The 15,698-nt window shown below is 53.2% G+C and overlaps 9 protein-coding genes across 9 annotated transcripts; 5 read left to right on the top strand and 4 right to left on the bottom strand.

Moving 5' to 3' along the window:
• The first annotated feature begins 1,027 nt into the window (after nt 1–1,027).
• BJY04DRAFT_185039 (uncharacterized protein) lies at nt 1,028–2,534 on the top strand. Its single transcript, XM_073710713.1, has 3 exons — nt 1,028–1,287; nt 1,334–1,434; nt 1,479–2,534. Exons 1-3 carry the CDS (start codon nt 1,230–1,232, stop codon nt 2,379–2,381), a joined length of 1,062 nt encoding a protein of 353 aa, XP_073573020.1. The 5' UTR covers nt 1,028–1,229; the 3' UTR covers nt 2,382–2,534.
• Nucleotides 2,535–2,962: 428 nt separating this feature from the next.
• On the top strand, nt 2,963–4,386 carry BJY04DRAFT_28070 (MDR family NADP-dependent oxidoreductase). Its single transcript, XM_073720059.1, has 2 exons — nt 2,963–3,775; nt 3,859–4,386. Exons 1-2 carry the CDS (start codon nt 3,148–3,150, stop codon nt 4,284–4,286), a joined length of 1,056 nt encoding a protein of 351 aa, XP_073573019.1. The 5' UTR covers nt 2,963–3,147; the 3' UTR covers nt 4,287–4,386.
• A 144-nt stretch (nt 4,387–4,530) lies between these two features.
• BJY04DRAFT_216505 (serine hydrolase domain-containing protein) lies at nt 4,531–5,745 on the top strand (the record flags this gene model as incomplete). The annotated part of the gene is made up of 1 exon (XM_073715782.1): nt 4,531–5,745. One exon carries the CDS (start codon nt 4,531–4,533, stop codon nt 5,743–5,745), a length of 1,215 nt encoding a protein of 404 aa, XP_073573018.1.
• A 70-nt stretch (nt 5,746–5,815) lies between these two features.
• On the bottom strand, nt 5,816–6,319 carry BJY04DRAFT_216504 (uncharacterized protein; the record flags this gene model as incomplete). The annotated part of the gene is made up of 2 exons (XM_073715781.1): nt 5,816–6,080; nt 6,138–6,319. The coding sequence occupies 2 exons, from the start codon at nt 6,317–6,319 to the stop codon at nt 5,816–5,818; spliced, it is 447 nt and encodes a 148-aa protein (XP_073573017.1).
• A 393-nt stretch (nt 6,320–6,712) lies between these two features.
• BJY04DRAFT_206514 (Zn(II)2Cys6 transcription factor) lies at nt 6,713–8,170 on the bottom strand (the record flags this gene model as incomplete). Its single annotated transcript, XM_073713721.1, has 3 exons — nt 6,713–7,166; nt 7,221–7,948; nt 7,991–8,170. 3 exons carry the CDS (start codon nt 8,168–8,170, stop codon nt 6,713–6,715), a joined length of 1,362 nt encoding a protein of 453 aa, XP_073573016.1.
• Nucleotides 8,171–8,563: 393 nt separating this feature from the next.
• BJY04DRAFT_216502 (uncharacterized protein) lies at nt 8,564–9,943 on the top strand (the record flags this gene model as incomplete). Its single annotated transcript, XM_073715780.1, has 1 exon — nt 8,564–9,943. The coding sequence occupies one exon, from the start codon at nt 8,564–8,566 to the stop codon at nt 9,941–9,943; it is 1,380 nt and encodes a 459-aa protein (XP_073573015.1).
• Nucleotides 9,944–10,412: 469 nt separating this feature from the next.
• Nucleotides 10,413–12,119, bottom strand: BJY04DRAFT_216501 (major facilitator superfamily domain-containing protein; the record flags this gene model as incomplete). The annotated part of the gene is made up of 5 exons (XM_073715779.1): nt 10,413–10,902; nt 10,964–11,420; nt 11,472–11,732; nt 11,787–11,838; nt 11,889–12,119. The coding sequence occupies 5 exons, from the start codon at nt 12,117–12,119 to the stop codon at nt 10,413–10,415; spliced, it is 1,491 nt and encodes a 496-aa protein (XP_073573014.1).
• A 599-nt stretch (nt 12,120–12,718) lies between these two features.
• Nucleotides 12,719–13,914, top strand: BJY04DRAFT_226665 (alpha-hydroxy acid oxidase; the record flags this gene model as incomplete). Its single annotated transcript, XM_073718467.1, has 2 exons — nt 12,719–13,242; nt 13,296–13,914. The coding sequence occupies 2 exons, from the start codon at nt 12,719–12,721 to the stop codon at nt 13,912–13,914; spliced, it is 1,143 nt and encodes a 380-aa protein (XP_073573013.1).
• A 23-nt stretch (nt 13,915–13,937) lies between these two features.
• On the bottom strand, nt 13,938–14,855 carry BJY04DRAFT_216499 (transcription factor domain-containing protein; the record flags this gene model as incomplete). The annotated part of the gene is made up of 1 exon (XM_073715778.1): nt 13,938–14,855. The coding sequence occupies one exon, from the start codon at nt 14,853–14,855 to the stop codon at nt 13,938–13,940; it is 918 nt and encodes a 305-aa protein (XP_073573012.1).
• Nucleotides 14,856–15,698: the final 843 nt, after the last annotated feature.

Raw genomic sequence — 15,698 nt, 5'->3', positions numbered from 1 at the left:
CTTGATGGATGGAGTGCCCAAGCTTCAAGTTCTGCATTGCTTTTGAATATAGGTATCTGTTCTGGGGCTCCTCCAAGCTCCGGGCAGTATGGCGAGTTTTAGTGACTCCTTCGGTGCGGGATCTAACCGGACTTTGGGTAAGCTTTCAGGATGTGTCCAGGTGTCAGATGGTAAGATACATACATGCATGCAGCTCCGTCAGCTGTGGCTTTCGTCTGTCAACAACGGATTACTGCTGTTAAGCATGAGTTCCGTCACAAGCTGAGCACAGTGCGCCGAACGACAAGTTCTGAACAAGAGGTAAATATTCCCAGCGCTTGCAGATGGGCTATAATCTCCGAAAAATACGAGGCCTGCAGCCGCTAGCTTCCGACATGTTGGGAGTGAAGCGGCTCATGCCTTATGGCCCACTCGGCTGTGCTGCCTGGGACTGGAGGCATTCACAGCCTCCAGTGAATATCGTCCATCTGAGTGTGCCGTTTCAGGTTGATATCAACCGATGACTGACTCGATCCCGGGCGTCATCTTTCCGCGTGCATTCAAGTCGATTGGATTAGGCAGCTCAATACAAAGACGGGCTGGAGTACACCGCAATACCAGGCATCCACAGAAGATGGTGAAGCGACTAGGTAGTAGGGGGAGAAATGTGGAGGAGATCTCAGCCCTGTCGCTCGGACCCGCTGGGAGAGCTTCGAGGATTCAAGAGAAACCAACAAGAGGGGTCGCAAAAAGGTGCCTTATCTGAATTTAGATCCGGAGGGAATGGTCTAATCTATCCAAGACTTCACTTACCAAACTCTTGATTGTCCAAAGCAAACGATCGGACCATCGGTGCCCGCATCAACGAGCCATTTGCATTTTCCGCCCCCAACAGCAGGCCACTGCCCTGGCTCCGCCACTCGCTAAGAAAGTCCTAGTATGAACTAACGAGATTGGACTAGCATGATACGGGGACACCTGACGAAGGCACGAATGGGCGCCTGAGCTGACTGTTGGTTGCTAAGCTTCAACCAGCATAGCCCCAGCAGGCGCTCCTCGCAGCCGCAATGCTGCCAGGCACTCGATCTCGCCATGCTGATGCTGTGTGATAATTATAACTTTGCTCAGAACTTAGAAGTATAATACAGGGCGGATGCTGTGCTTGCTTACCTTTTGTTTTTCTTATCTTTTCTTCATCATGAAACTACCTGCACGACATCAGCTGCTCGGAACAGGATCGTGGAATCGACATGCTTGGAAAGATGCATAACCCTCTGCCTTCGTCGTTTGCTTCTACTTCGCTTGGTGGTATGTTCATCTCTTATGGTAACGGAAATAAGCTAACGTGTTGCAGGCGAATGCAAGAAAGCCGAACGGATTCTAGACTCCTTCATCAACCCAGACACAGTATCCGTCGACAAAAAGATCCCTCGAAAGGTTCTTGAGAATGCAAGAGTAAGCACCTCACCACTGACAGCCGAACCAACTAACAACTACAGGGTCTCGCCATCTTCAGCGTCTTCGAAGTCGGCATGATGCGCTCCCTCCGCTTCGGATCCGGCCTCGTCGTCGCCCGTCTCCCTAACGGCACCTGGTCGGCCCCCTCCGCGATCGCGACCGGAAAACTCAAATCAAAAGGCCAATTCGGTTACGAGCTCACCGACTACGTGTACGTTCTGAACAGCGAAGCCGCAGTTGACAAATTCCTGCAGGCGAGGAGTTTCACACTAGGACAAGGGGTGACATTAGCGGCTGGGCCATTTGGACGCAGCGCAGAGCTTGCGGGGGACTCATATGAGGCTGATATCTTCGCTTACTGCAAGACGCGGGCGGTCTTTGGGGGGTCGACGTTGGAGGGTGCGACGATGGGCGAGCGAGTCGATGCGAACCGCAAGATGTATCAGAAGAGTGTCACGCCGATGCATTTGCTCCGGGGGGAGGTTACGCTGCCTGCGGAGACGTATCCGTTGATGAAGATCTTGCATTCGCCGATTATGCGACCAGTGTCGAGGCCGTCGTCTGTGAGCAGTATGCCGAGGGTGTCGAGGAAAGTCCCGCAGCGATCGATCGCGACGGAGCTACCATGTGATGCGAGCGAGGATTCCTCCTCACCCGTGACGATCTCGAGCTCGTCGAGTCTGTCGAGTGGAAATGCTGGTTTCCGGTACTATGAGCAACAGCAATACGCGGCGCCTCATCAGATCACCATTGAGGTGTCGGACTATTCCGCAGTTGAGCTGCCGCGGAGTTTGACGAGCATACCGGAGACCGGACGAGGTTCACTGGATGGGGATACCGATGGACCCCCTGCACAATTCCCTACAGTTTTGAAGCCGGGGAGACGCACCTGGAGTGGCTCTTCGACTGAAAGCTGGAGCCGCCATGATCCATTGCATATTTGATTGCTGGATGCTGGATGGGAAAGATTGTTATGACGGCCGATATAGCGATGGCTGGATCGCGTTATGCATAGATTTTAGCTGCATTGATACCCTCTTATATGACTTTATGAAGCTACCCTGGAGTTAATCTAATATCCCGATCCTACCAGCCCTACAGTGTCTTGAACAAGGCTATACTCGTCATGAGAGGTGTAGCATAAATTGAGGGCAATGCGCTCTAGCCTACGCGCCGCGGCTCGGCGAGAGAACCGAGACCCTTCGCTTAACCTTTGCCCGCCACCGGCGTTCACTCGCTATCTCCAACCTCCCACCCCTCACCCCTCGGGGACCCGCCGACCTTGTCTACCAGCCACATCACCCCAACTCTTAAGTTATTGCTGCTTAGACTTGTTATGAGCATGCAATTGGTCCATCTAGGTCGGCTACAATGAATTGAAGACTTCGTGCAGAAAAGATCAAGAGAGCTCCAATGGTGGTGCCATCCTATAGTCTCAAGTCAATCCTAAGTGGGATTCCGGCCCCCTTCCAAGGCCATTATTAATTAATTCAGGCGAGCAACATCCAACAATGTCCAGTATGTGGTTTCCTGTGATTGGGAAGCACACGGGAGAAGATTCCACTCGAAGATGGCTATAAAACGGCGCACTTCCCCGAGCAAATTCACTTTTCCTTCAAGCCCAACCCAAGCAACAGCCATTGCATCCATAACCATCCCATCCCCACGAGCCTCAACTTCCAAGACTCAAGTTAGACCAAACTGACCACCATGTCTCTCCCAACCTCCACCAAAGCCTGGATCCTCACGAACAAACCCACCGACACCGCCCCCACAACCACCGGCCCAAACCCCTCCTTCACCCTACAAACTCGCCCTCTCCCCCCGCTCACGGACAACCAAGTCCTCGTCAAAACCCTCTCCCTCTCCAACGACCCGGCCCAGCGAACATGGATCAGCGGCGTCTACCCAGCATCACGCATGTACATGCCCCCCGTCGAGCTCAACGACGTCATGGCCGCGACCGCCGTCTCTGAAGTCCTCGCCTCAACCTCAGCCGAGTATAAACCCGGCGACCACATCGTTGGGTTCTCGGGATGGTCCGAGTATGCGATTCTCGACGCAGCGACTATCCGTCCTGCGTCGCCGCTGCCGAAGGGGTTGAGCGAGCGGCACTATCTCGGTGCGTTTGGGCTCACCGGGTTGACGGCTTACTTTGGACTTGTGAAGGTAGGCGGGTTTAAGAAGGGGGAGAGGCTGGTTGTTTCCGGGGCGGCGGGGGCGACGGGGAGTGTTGTTGTGCAGATTGCGAAGAAGATTCTTGGGGCGAGTTCGGTGGTGGGTATTGCTGGGGGCGAGGAGAAGTGTCGCTGGGTCGAGGGGTTAGGGGCTGATGTTTGTATGTTTTCCCTCTCTCTGTCTTTTCAATCGATATCGCAATGTCAAAAATAGGCGTGGAGTGAGTGACTGACATCTGAGCAGGTCTGAACTACAAGTCCCCGACATTCTATGATGATCTGAAAGCAGCGACCAAGGACGGCGTGGATGTGTACTTTGACAACATCGGCGGCGAGCTCCTCGACAACATGTTCAACCTGGTCTCTGTTCATGCGCGCATTGTCGCCTGTGGATTTATCTCTGGGTATAACGGCGAGCAGGTGACGACCTTCCGCAACTGGTGGAACGTGACGTTCATGAAGCTGGAGGTCAAGGGGTTCATCGTGCTGCAGTTTATGGAGCAGTATCCCGAGGCGATCAAGTTTCTGACAGAGGCCGTGGAGGAGGGAAAGTTAGTGATTGATGACAAGAGCGAGACGATTATTGAGGGGGGAGTAGAGGATATCCCAGCCATCTGGGCCAAGATCTTCGAGGGAGTGAACACGGGGAAGCTGGTGACGGTGCTGCGGTGACGGCTTCATGTAGTTACTCCGTACGAAGTAGTGATGTCCAATGAATATGCAAGCAAGCCGAGCGCAAGGCAATACCAAAAGGGCGCTAGACTCGCAAAGGAAAGCTTAAATGGGGCTGATTGGAGCCAGCTGCCACCGGCGTCTTGTCGAATCCCGCTCCGCTCCTCCATCTATTTATTTAACCCCTCTCCTCTCCTATCCTCATACCACTCCACCCTCACAAGAACTCTACTATCAGAACAACATGGGCACAATCGAAGCCGCCTTCCAAAAAGCCATCGAGTCCGGCACCGCCAAAGGCGCCCTCATCGCCGCCACAAACTCCGCGGGCTCATTCACCTACACCAACCCCATCGGCAACCGCACTCTTCTCTCGGGAGAAACACAACCCCACCAACCCAGCGACATCCTCTACCTTGCCTCTGCGACAAAACTTCTAACCGCCATCGCAGCCCTGCAATGTGTCGAAGACGGCCTCCTCTCTCTCGACGGAGACCTCTCGACCATCGCCCCAGAGCTCGCATCCAAGCAAGTGCTAACGGGCTTCTCAGACGACCAGGAACTAATCCTCGTCCCTGCTGAGCGCAATATCACACTCAGACACCTCCTCACCCATTCCTCGGGAATCGTCTACCACTTCATGAACCCGGATATCGCAACCTGGCGCGAGAAATTCGCCACACCAGAACGCAAAGAGGGGACCCGTCTTAAAGTCGAAGAACTATTCAACTACCCCCTCGCCTTCCAACCGGGTACATCATGGATGTACGGGCCAGGACTCGACTGGGCCGGTCGAATCATCGAGCGCGTAACAGGGAAGACCTTGATCGAGCGGATGCAAGAGAGCCTGTTTACGCCGTTGGGTATTTCCAATGGGCAATTCTACCCTGTTACGCGGGAGGAACTGAAAAGTCGACTTGTGGATTTAACGCCTGAGGATCCCGAGGTGCTGGGGAAGGCAGTTCTCGGTGGGAATGGGGATATGAATACCCGCACTGACGGTGGGTTCGGGGGTCATGGGTTGTTTCTCTCTGGGGAGAGTTATATTAAAATTCTGCGGTCGCTGCTGGCCAATGATAATAAGATCCTGAAGACGGAGTACGTGGAGGAGTTATTCAGGCACCAGTTAAACGAGCAGTCGCAGCGGGGTCTGCAGTCTGCTGTTGAGAGCCCGATGGGGATTTTCTTCCGGGTTGGGATGGAGACTGGCACGAAGTTCGGACATGCGCTTGGTGGGATCATGACGAGGGAGGATCTGGACGGTTGGTATGGGGAGGGGACGATGAGCTGGGGTGGAGGGCAGACCTTTGCGTGGTTTATTGATCGGAAGAATGACCTCTGTGGGCTGGGTGCTGTGCTGGCGACGGTCCCGCTGGATGTCCAGGCTGCGGCGGAGTTGAAGCAAGTCTTTAGGAAGGATATTTACCGGAAGTATGAGGCTTGGAAGGGGGAGCAGTAAGGAACAAGGAGCCATCCATTGATTTCAATGTATAGCTAGCATAGATACAACTCCCCACCTATATACACCACTAAATGTTCGCGTAATCCTGAAGATAAACCTTCGCATCAGAAAGCAACCCACACTGCTCAATCACCCCAACCGTGCCACCAGGCGTTCTGCATCCCCAAATCGCCGTCCCCACATGCGAGCTCAGCCTCGCCTCGCCTTCAAAATCCCCATGTCTCGCTGCGAGATCAAACTCGCTCACATCCGCGATTCCTTGCGGGAAGTTAAAGGTAAACGCCCTGTCGTCGCAGGGATACCAGTATTCAGAAGAGTCTTCGCCGACGTTCCTGTTCAGTGTCAGTGTCCTGGATGTGAGAGCGATAGAGGAGACATGTAGTACTTACCAGGCGGTAGAACACTTCGTCGTAACGCCGTTCTGGCCCTCGCGGATGTCGGTGATGGTGAAGTCGATGCGGGTGACGTTGGTTTCGGGACGGGCGAAGGTGCGGGTTGTGAGGGAGGTCACCTGGATGACATCTGCGGTTGCAGTGGCTGCCGCGGCGAGGATGGCGAGGGTGAGCTTCATTTTGAAAAAGGTGCGAGCGCAATTGGCTTGAGCTGAGTTGAGTAGAGTGATGATTGTTGTTGATGATGTTCTGGTGCTGGGCGTCCGGCGGTTCTTATACTCCAATCCTGGACGGTGTTTTCGCGAGGTCTTAGACACTAGCATAGGTTACCGGCCGCTTGTATGCCGATCTCCAGAGATCGGAGGATGGCTCCAGTTGTCGATCTGTTCGGTGTAGAATCCTGACCGGAGCTCCGGGTCTTGCGCGCTCTTGCCGGAGGTCACGACTGAGCTGAGTTGAGACACCGGTCGGTGAGGCTCCACCTCCCAAGAGCTTCCCCTTCGAGGCTAGGAGGTTCAGCTCTAGAAAGCACAGACTATTCTTAGCCGTGCCAAATCCGATCCAAGACCGCCTCAAAATAGCACCAAATCAACCCCGGACTCCGCCAGATACACATCCCACCGCAGATCCGTATTAGCTTGCCAAAACCGGTTCAGCACTTCTCTGGCGCGTGTGAAATTTCCCATCCCCATAGCCTGCATATTGCCCATCCGGCCATCGATGACTCCTCGCTCGGATAGATCGTCCGTTTCACAACCGGCGGTGAATATGGGCCACAGAAGGAGGATGTTTGCTGTGGAGAAGGGGCGGACTCTACATATTGTCGAAAGGATACAGCGGACGTCGTCGCGGACGGTAGGGTGGTGCTTTGGAAGGAGTTGGACGCGCCTGTGCAGGTGGAGGAGGGCTGTGTGGATGAATGCGGAGTGACTGGTTCGGAGTTCGGCTTCTGTCACTTCGGAGCGCTCTTGAACTGACGCTCTAGGTTGTGGTAGGGAGTGGATTTGTGTTTCGAGCGCTTCAGCTCTGGTGAGAATCTCATCATTGTTGCCGTGGCCCCCTCGTTTTGACTGCTCATACCGCTGTCTCGCGAGCTCGCCTATCTCCGCGAGGATGGGTAGCAGGGCTAGCGAGTACCCGCAGACATCATCCACGTACTCGTTATACCCATCAGACGTACGGTCTAGGATTTCTCTGCTAGAGGCATATAGATCACCGCTTAGCAAAGAGCTCCTGTGGAAGAGCGATAATCCAGCCGAGACGTCAAGGGCCGCAAACCATTTGAAGAGGTACACCGCAAACGAATCACCTTGAGAGTGGGAATTACCGCTGTTTAGCAGCCCGGAAGCCAACATCCCCCGAACACCTTGGAGATGCATTCTGAAGACATCGAGATTCCCATTGCATACGTCGTTCGTACTTAGTGCCATCGCGGTCATGGCCATTTCCACTCTCTGCCGCGCACCGCGTCCATCGGATAAAGCTGTCCGTAATCCGGCTATCGCATCGTTTGTGAACTGTAGAGCAGTCTGATCGGACTCTGTATGAGATGCCATCCGGCGCCGCGCATGACTATCGGACGACGCCAGCAGCGCGTAGAGGAGATGCGGAGTCTCCATCGCAGCTGACAGTAGCCGATCCAGAAAAGACCGCGATGCAAGCGGAAAGACAACAGTCGTGGTTTCAGAAACCAACGCTTGTATCGATAGGCGCGATTGGATTTTCGATGGGTATGGCGATGATGAGGCTTGAACAAGAGCCTGAGGCTCTGCAGGTGTCTCTGAACTCTTGCTGACGCTTCGCCGTCGCTGAGCCTGTCGTCTTACGATGCTCTTCTGTGGACTGCCTACAGCGATGAATCGTGATTCATATTTGCACTCCCGTGGAAAGCGATGGCAGCGAGAGCAGTTTGGGGATCGCAGGTCGCATTTGACTTTTTTCCTGCGGCATTCGGTGCATCCGTTGCGTCTTCTCTCGGGATGCAATGGTGAAGGTATTGGCCCTCCGCTTTCTGTAACTGTAGACTCCATTGGGAGAATGTTGTTGGTGTTGAAGGTGAGGCAGAAGGTCCGACGTCGGAGATAACCCGCGGATGGAGATAGGCTCACGTGATTTCCACGTAGCTGCATCATCTACCAGTAGTTGATGTCGTGAGCATCGAAGGATCCATGATTTGCTTAGGACAATGTAGCTACGCTAGGCCATTGTTGGATGGCTGACGGGGATGTGGACAAAGAACCCACACAAGTATTCTTTCTTACCTACCTCTACTGCGGCATGGTCTATGAGTATATCCTTTGTCCATGTCTCGAACAGGCTCTTTATATTTTCTTACTATAAGTAGCCGTGTCCATCTATTCTGTCCTTTCATCTGATTCTTTCCTTCCACTTACAGCGATTCTATCACCAAAAGGAAAAGCAAGATGCCTCCCAGAAGAGGTGCACATTTCCGCCAGAAGCCTCAAGCAGCCACCAAGGATGAGAAAGGGGATACAGAATATGTATACGATAGCAGCAGCAGCAGCAGCAGTAGCAGCAGCAACAACAACAACAGTCGAAAAAGACCAGCAGCCGCTGATCTCCACCTCGCAGAATCCCGACCTCTAAAGTACCTGGTAACCGAACAAGATCGCGCAGTCCAGCACTGGCTCGACCACGGAACAATGCCCGGAATGCCGAAAATCAATCCATTCTATGCCCTGTACTGTGCCCGATCAAAGCCCATGCGCCTAGTATCAACACGCAGTCAGTCAGCCACGCAACCTAATAGTCCGGAGCCAGAGCCCCGAGAAAGAGGATGGATCGCCTACAATAGTAAAGCCTGTGCTCAATACCTCAAACTGAACAACTGCTTCATCATGTTTCCCAGCACCGAGCCCTCTGAGACCAGCCAGGCTGACTGCAAGACACTCATAATGGGGAAATGGGGAGGCAATCCCCCGTCAAGGACTATATTCGATGAAGACAAAATCAAGCGAACATTGCATAGATTTGCTTCCAGACCAGAAAACGCTATCATCCGCGCTATGGGCGAGTTGATAGTCCCGTGTCTCGACCACCTTGACGAGATCAATACCCTGGCCGATAGTATGGATGAGGCGTGGGACGAGTCGATCCCGCTGGACGAGGGAGTCCCACCGACACAACACGATGCAGACCTCCAGGGGAATGTCAGATACTACCTCTCAATACCGCAACCTGGCTACAGCGTTGGATTCTCGCGCTCCGCATTCACCAAGCAAGAGCTCCTGAAGCTGAAGCCGTTTCTTGGGGGAATCAACACCACCTCTTTCTTCAGGCCCACCGATACAATGCACTTCCCGTTTTTGGTCGCCGAAGCCAAATCAAACGCAGCGGGCCTCGACGTGGCCGAGAAGCAGAACATGCACAGTATGGCACTGTCTCTGCGGGGCATTGTTCATCTCTTCCGGCTGGTAAAGCGCGAGGAGGAACTCGACCGGATGATCCTCGGGTTCTCCATCGCGCATAACAGCACCAATGTGTGGATCTATGGGTACTACCCGGAGATCACCGGGCCTAATCGAATCAGCTACTACGACTATGAGATTGCGTCCTTCCAAATCAGCAGCGAGACCCGGTGGAAGTCGTATAACTTTGTCATGGCCATCTATCACAAGTGGGCGCCAACCCACCTCAAACGCATTCGCTCGGCCATTGAACAGCTCCCAGACAATATCCGGGCTGCTGAGCCGGAACAGTCCCAGTTAGCCGGGGATTCAAGTGACTCGCGGGATCCGGCTGCGTCTGCGGAGTGGAGTTCCTCGCATAGCGGGTTTAGGTAAGGTGTCCTGTCCTCCATGCAATACCTTCGCTCGAAGAGCACTATGCCTAGTATCCGCATCGTTTGGGTGTAGCTAAATTTTTAATCAAGTGATATCAATTTTCCAGAGCCCGGAGCTGTTAGTAGCTGCAGCACGTCTACCAGTATAGCCAGTCCGGGGTTGGAAACAGGAAGAGGCAATCAACGCAGGCGGAGGTGATGGAAGTAGGAAGCGGTTAAGGATCTACTTGGTGTACGCGGTTGAGAATAACGAAGAATTGATTTACTTCCCCCCCTGTCCCCTCCTCCATGTAGGTCTAACTCAAATCCAACATATGCTGAGAACGGGAAGACCCAGGCCAACACGGCCAGATCATCCAGACCATAATCTTCAGTGCGGAGAGGATATTATTATGCCTCTCGAGTTCGATAACAACAGATGAACTGCCATATAGGAGTATTTCTAGGGAAGGTATATCGGGAAGCACAGATTACACACCCTCCACAGCCCTCCCATCAATAACCTCAACCTCCATCTCCCTCTCAGCCCTAGTCTTAAACACCGGCAAATACCTCAAAAGAAACGGAAACCCCGCCGCAAGAACCGCCCCAGTCCCACACATTGCCACCATTGCCGTAAACCCGGGAATATAAAGCGGTGCATCCTCCGTCGGCCACATCCGACTCCCATACAGTGCAGCCAGATCACCAAGCCCGTTCACCATCGCAATCGCCACAGCGCGTTTCTCCAGCGGGAGGAGAATCGTCTCGGACGTCCAGATCATGATGAGCGGGAATGCGCAGTACACCCCTGAAATGTAGAAGCAGAGGAAGGCGTAGCGGGTGGCGGTTTGCTTGACAGTTACGACGATGATGCCGGCCACCGTGGCGAGGGTTAGACCGAAGACGACGTGCCACTGGCGGTTTTGGGTCCGGTCCGAGGAGAGGGATACGAGGATGAGAAAGATTGTTGCGACGATCCTAGTGGTGTTAGAATTGGTGCGGGAGGGTTCTTCGAGGCTCCAGGGGAAGGCAGGCTTACCAGATTGGTACGGTCATCCACTGTGCGCTGACACCGGTATACCCCATATCGCCAACCAGGGTTGGAATGAAATATGATATTGTCGCCACGCCGTTGTCGAGCAGATACAGGATGACAAAGAACCATGTCCGGATGTCCACTGACGCAGCGAGCAACGCTTGAAGGGGGCCAAGCCTTTTCGTTTGCGGCGCGTGCTGTTTCTTGTCGTGTAGGATCCGGACCACTGCCAGCTGTCGTTGCTCGGGCGTCAACCGGGTGCTGGTCGCGGGGTAATCGAGCAAGATGAATTTACAGATCCCCGCAACACCGATGGTAAGCACGCCCTCTAGCAGGAAGAGCCATCGCCAACCAACAATGCCGTGGGCGCCTTCCAAACCGGAGATGATGGCACCAGAGAGCAGACCGCTGACGGCGCCGGCAACACAGAGTGCTGTGAAGAAGATGGAGAATCGCTTGCCTGGAGCAGAGATTAGACGTAAACCTGACACTTGGAGCTGATCAGACAAACCAATCTCCTCCTTCTTGTACCAGCAGCTCATGAGGAACATAACACCTGGCATGAAGCCCGCCTCAATCAAGCCGAGAACAAATCGTGCGGCTAGAATCGCCTCGTAGCTCTTGACTTGCGACATGCCCACCACGACAATTCCCCAGGCAGCCATCATGATGCTTAACCACCAGGAAGGACTGACGCGGGCGAGGATCAAGTTTGATGGAACTTCGGTAATGGCGTAGGCGATGAAGAAGACTGTGATTAGCATCGCGTATCCTATTTTTGTTCTATTAGCCGACGTGGTATAGATACTTCCCCGTATGAACGTACGCGAACTCGTGAGATCTAGGTCCTCCCCCATGCCGGCCGCGCGTGCGTTCCCCTAGATGTCAAAATCAGTATCAGTGCCCGTGATTGCTCGAAGGTACGCACGATGTTATTCCGGTCAACATAGGCCATCACACACATGAGCCAAAGAGTCGGAATCATGTACAAGTCCACCTTCCTAACCAGTCGTTTCTCGGCGTCGGTGTTTGGAATGTAGTTGGCAACCGCATCTTCGAGATTGCTGGAAGCATCGTCGCAGGTATTGGATGCAGACTCAGCCAAGTTGTTTGAGTTGACGGGCTTCTTAGAGTGGGAGTCGATTTTAGCAATATCCATTGTGAATGAGCAGGCGTGATGACTTGTGTTTGTCAAAATGGATGTATTCGACAAATATGATAGACCATAGATCAGGACAGTATCACAATAAGCCCCTCGCCGATTTATAGAAAAGGTCTTATCTACAGCATGGCCGCGCAACCATCTTGATGGAAGCGATCCAAGATATTAGACTTCTAGTGTTATCTCAGGCCAAGGCTTCTGCCATATACAAATCCAGAAATAATACCTTGTATATCGCGAGGAACATAGTCCATGAGGTAGAATCCTGTAGCAAGGACGGATAAGTTGAATCCCAAGCGAGGTAGATCCTGCTCGAGATAACGGGTGAGATACTGATAATGCAGGTTGAGCACATGGTAAAAGGAGAGTATTGATAGTCTATTCCCCCCGAATATGGTTAGAGGACAGTGCAGGTCATCCCAAAAGCCGCTACTGCGTGGTTGCGGGGGCTATCGCGCTGGAAGTTGGAGAAGGCAATATCGGACGATAAGGTACGAAACTTCTTGAAGCTATGCTACCCCAATACGGGACCAATATATATTGGAACGGATGAAGACGACAACCAGTTGCCTTGATCTCCAAAGCCATATCACAAGATGACCGCCCCCAGTGTCTTCACAGTCGCCGACATCCGCGCCGCTGCCAGCGCAAACCTCGATCCGAAATGGGTGCAGTACCTGAACGAAGGGGCGATGGATCTGATCACTGTCAAGTCCAACGAAGCCGCATACGACCGGTACCGAATCATGCCTCGGATTCTGAAAGATGTTGAAACTATAGACACTACGACAACTATCTTTGGAGCAAAGGTATCTATGCCATTCGGATTCTCGCCGGCCGCGATGCACTGTTTGGCGCATGAGGATGGTGAGATTGCCACTTCTCGCGCGGCTGCAAAGGCTGGAATCCCAATGGGGCTTTCGCACTGGGCGACAAAGTCTTTGGAGGAGGTCATTGCAGCTGGTAAGGAGGTTGGAAGTGGTAACCCGTATGGATTGCAGACTTCAAGTGCAAATCAGAAGAAATATATTGTCGAATTGGTGAGGAGAGCTTCGGAGGCTGGATACAAAGCTTTATTGATAACAGTTGATGCTCCGGCTATTGGAAGAAGGCTCAACGAGTAAGTCAGGGGATAAAAGCAATCCTTGCTAGCATCATGCTGACGGATCAAAGACTGCGAAATGGCATCGATCTCCCTACGGGCCTCAAATTTCCCAATATTGCCTACGACCCAAAGAGCTTCCGCGACACCAAACGAGAAACAAACAGCACATTTCATGAATTCCTCCCGTGGCTCGCTGAGGTCGTGCCTGCGAATATGGAAATCTGGCTCAAGGGCATTTATACTCCAGAAGATGTCAGCTTGGCTGCCAGCTATGCGTGTGTTCGTGGTGTGATCGTCTCCAACCACGGCGGTAGACAGCTTGATGGTGCCCCAGCAACTCTAGAGGCATTACCTGACTGTGCTGCTGTTGCGAGGACCATCAATGCAGCGCGCCCCCCTGAGAAAAAGCTGATGCTCGGAATCGATGGAGGCATCAGACGAGGCACTGACATATTCAAAGCACTGGCCTTGGGAGCAAATTTTTGTTTCGCTGGTAGACTACCCATCTGGGGACTCGCGTATGACGGACAGAAAGGCGTTGAAAGACTTCTCGAGTTATTGCGGGAGGAATTTGAGATGTGTATGCGCCTTGCTGGATGCGCATCTCTTGCCGAAATTGGACCGGAAAGTCTGGCGATCGTTGAAGGGGGTGTACCGGGATTGATCAGGCGATTGTCGAGAATATAGCTTAAGATGTCGATAGTGAAGAATCAGAAGAGATAGGCGTCACAAGAAGCTTCCAGACGAGCGCAGGCATCTTCACTCGAGCCTTCCTTCATACGTTCCAACCATAGAGCCTCCGCAACCTCCATCAGCTGGACCCGTGCGAGGTTTGGATATACCCTACGCCATTCCTGGTGTTTTGTGCGCACATACTCCTGATCTTGCAACGTCACTGCTTCACGCGCTGCTAAATAGAAAGGGAGCCCTGTGGCGGAATCGACGCCAGATTCAACAATGCTAGATTCCGCGCGCCCATCCGGTGAGGTGATGGGGACATCCTGTAGAAGAGTGAAGATTGTGCGGACACTGTTTTGAACTCGAGGCGAAGACGAATGGTCCAGAAAGACTCTACGTAGCAGTATTACAAGGCATGCATGTACGAAGCACTGCCGTATAGACCCCATCACATTGCCTAGCGCGGCTTGTGTGGTTGTATAACGCCGCTCATATAGCCGGATTTCTGTCTCCAGGTCAATTGCCTGCTGATACATCTCCGAAGATTGGTGCGTAATGTCAGTTGCCTCTGCAGCCAGGTGTAGAACTCGATGAAGAAGGGTAAACACTGCATGAGGGCAACCCGTCATCTCGGCAAATGACGGCTGAATACTGTCAAATACCTCTTCACTGGGATCCTCAGGCAGTTGAAAGAACCAGCTGTCCAACGGGAAACGAGGGCGCCGACGATGCCAGACGCATATCCCCAACTCTACAATCGCAAAGCGCTGGAGGAGGAACTTTGGCAGCCACGAGCCCATCATCTCGCGATTAGAGAGGTAGTCAAGCTCCCGGAGGAGGTAGAATGCAATGTCTAAGTGTGTCTGGGCAGAGATCGGTGCACTCCCGCTGAACGCAATAACCCCAGGCTGCAGTAGCACTGCGGCTAGAAGAGCCTCATCTGCAGTCATTCCTATATCGATTGATATTTGCCCCGGCGACGGGGGGCTTTGTGTTCGCCAACCTGCTAACTGGGATCGGATGGCGTTGATGGCCCTGTCCTGCAGAGCAACTGCTAGCGACGCAGGACAACGTCCTAACGCGTGGAGGTGCTCAGCGGCACACGAACAGATTGTCTTGAACAACACAGGAAAGCTCAAACTCGGGACAGCTAGCTTTCGGTAGGGATTGTGGAACCCATCGCTGGCCTGGAGCTCGCTAGCCACTCGGTTGACATCTTCCTTTGTTCAGATCAAATGCTCCAATGAAGTGGGCACACTCACAGTAAGTATACAAACCGATTTCCTCCCGCTGCTCAAATACCAGTGCAGGCGTGGGTCGCAAAACGGCGGAGGACACAGTGTCGGAATGATGGTAAACTGGACTGTCGTCGGAAGGATCTAAGCGAGGAGGTACAACAGGCGCTCTAGGGGGTGTAGCTGGTGCTTCTTCCCCTACTGAGTCAATGGTCCGGATGTTGCACCATTGAAGCCCTCGATACTGACATGCCAGCCCTCGGTTGCGACACCGTCGGCACGTTGGAACCCCCTCATCGCACTTGTGATGCCCTGCGCGGCATTGGTTGCATCCTCGACGAGATCGTCTTTCAATCATAGTTGGTGCGACTGGACCCCCAACGCTCTCGCGCATTGCCGACCTTTATCTCGATTCGCACCACCACTTTTGGCGGTTTTGCTATCTCCAAGCTGTCTATCATGGCTGCAGAGTTTAACGAATCAGGACAGACGTGCTTATCACTTGGATATGATAACCTGCCGCAGCGTTAAAGGATTATTTGGAGTAAGCCGCTCGTG

Source organism: Aspergillus karnatakaensis (genome assembly GCF_047715665.1).
Source record: "Aspergillus karnatakaensis strain CBS 102800 unplaced genomic scaffold BJY04scaffold_15, whole genome shotgun sequence".
In the NCBI taxonomy this organism is placed as follows: domain Eukaryota; kingdom Fungi; phylum Ascomycota; class Eurotiomycetes; order Eurotiales; family Aspergillaceae; genus Aspergillus; species Aspergillus karnatakaensis.
This window is presented reverse-complemented; position numbering and strand designations above follow the sequence as displayed.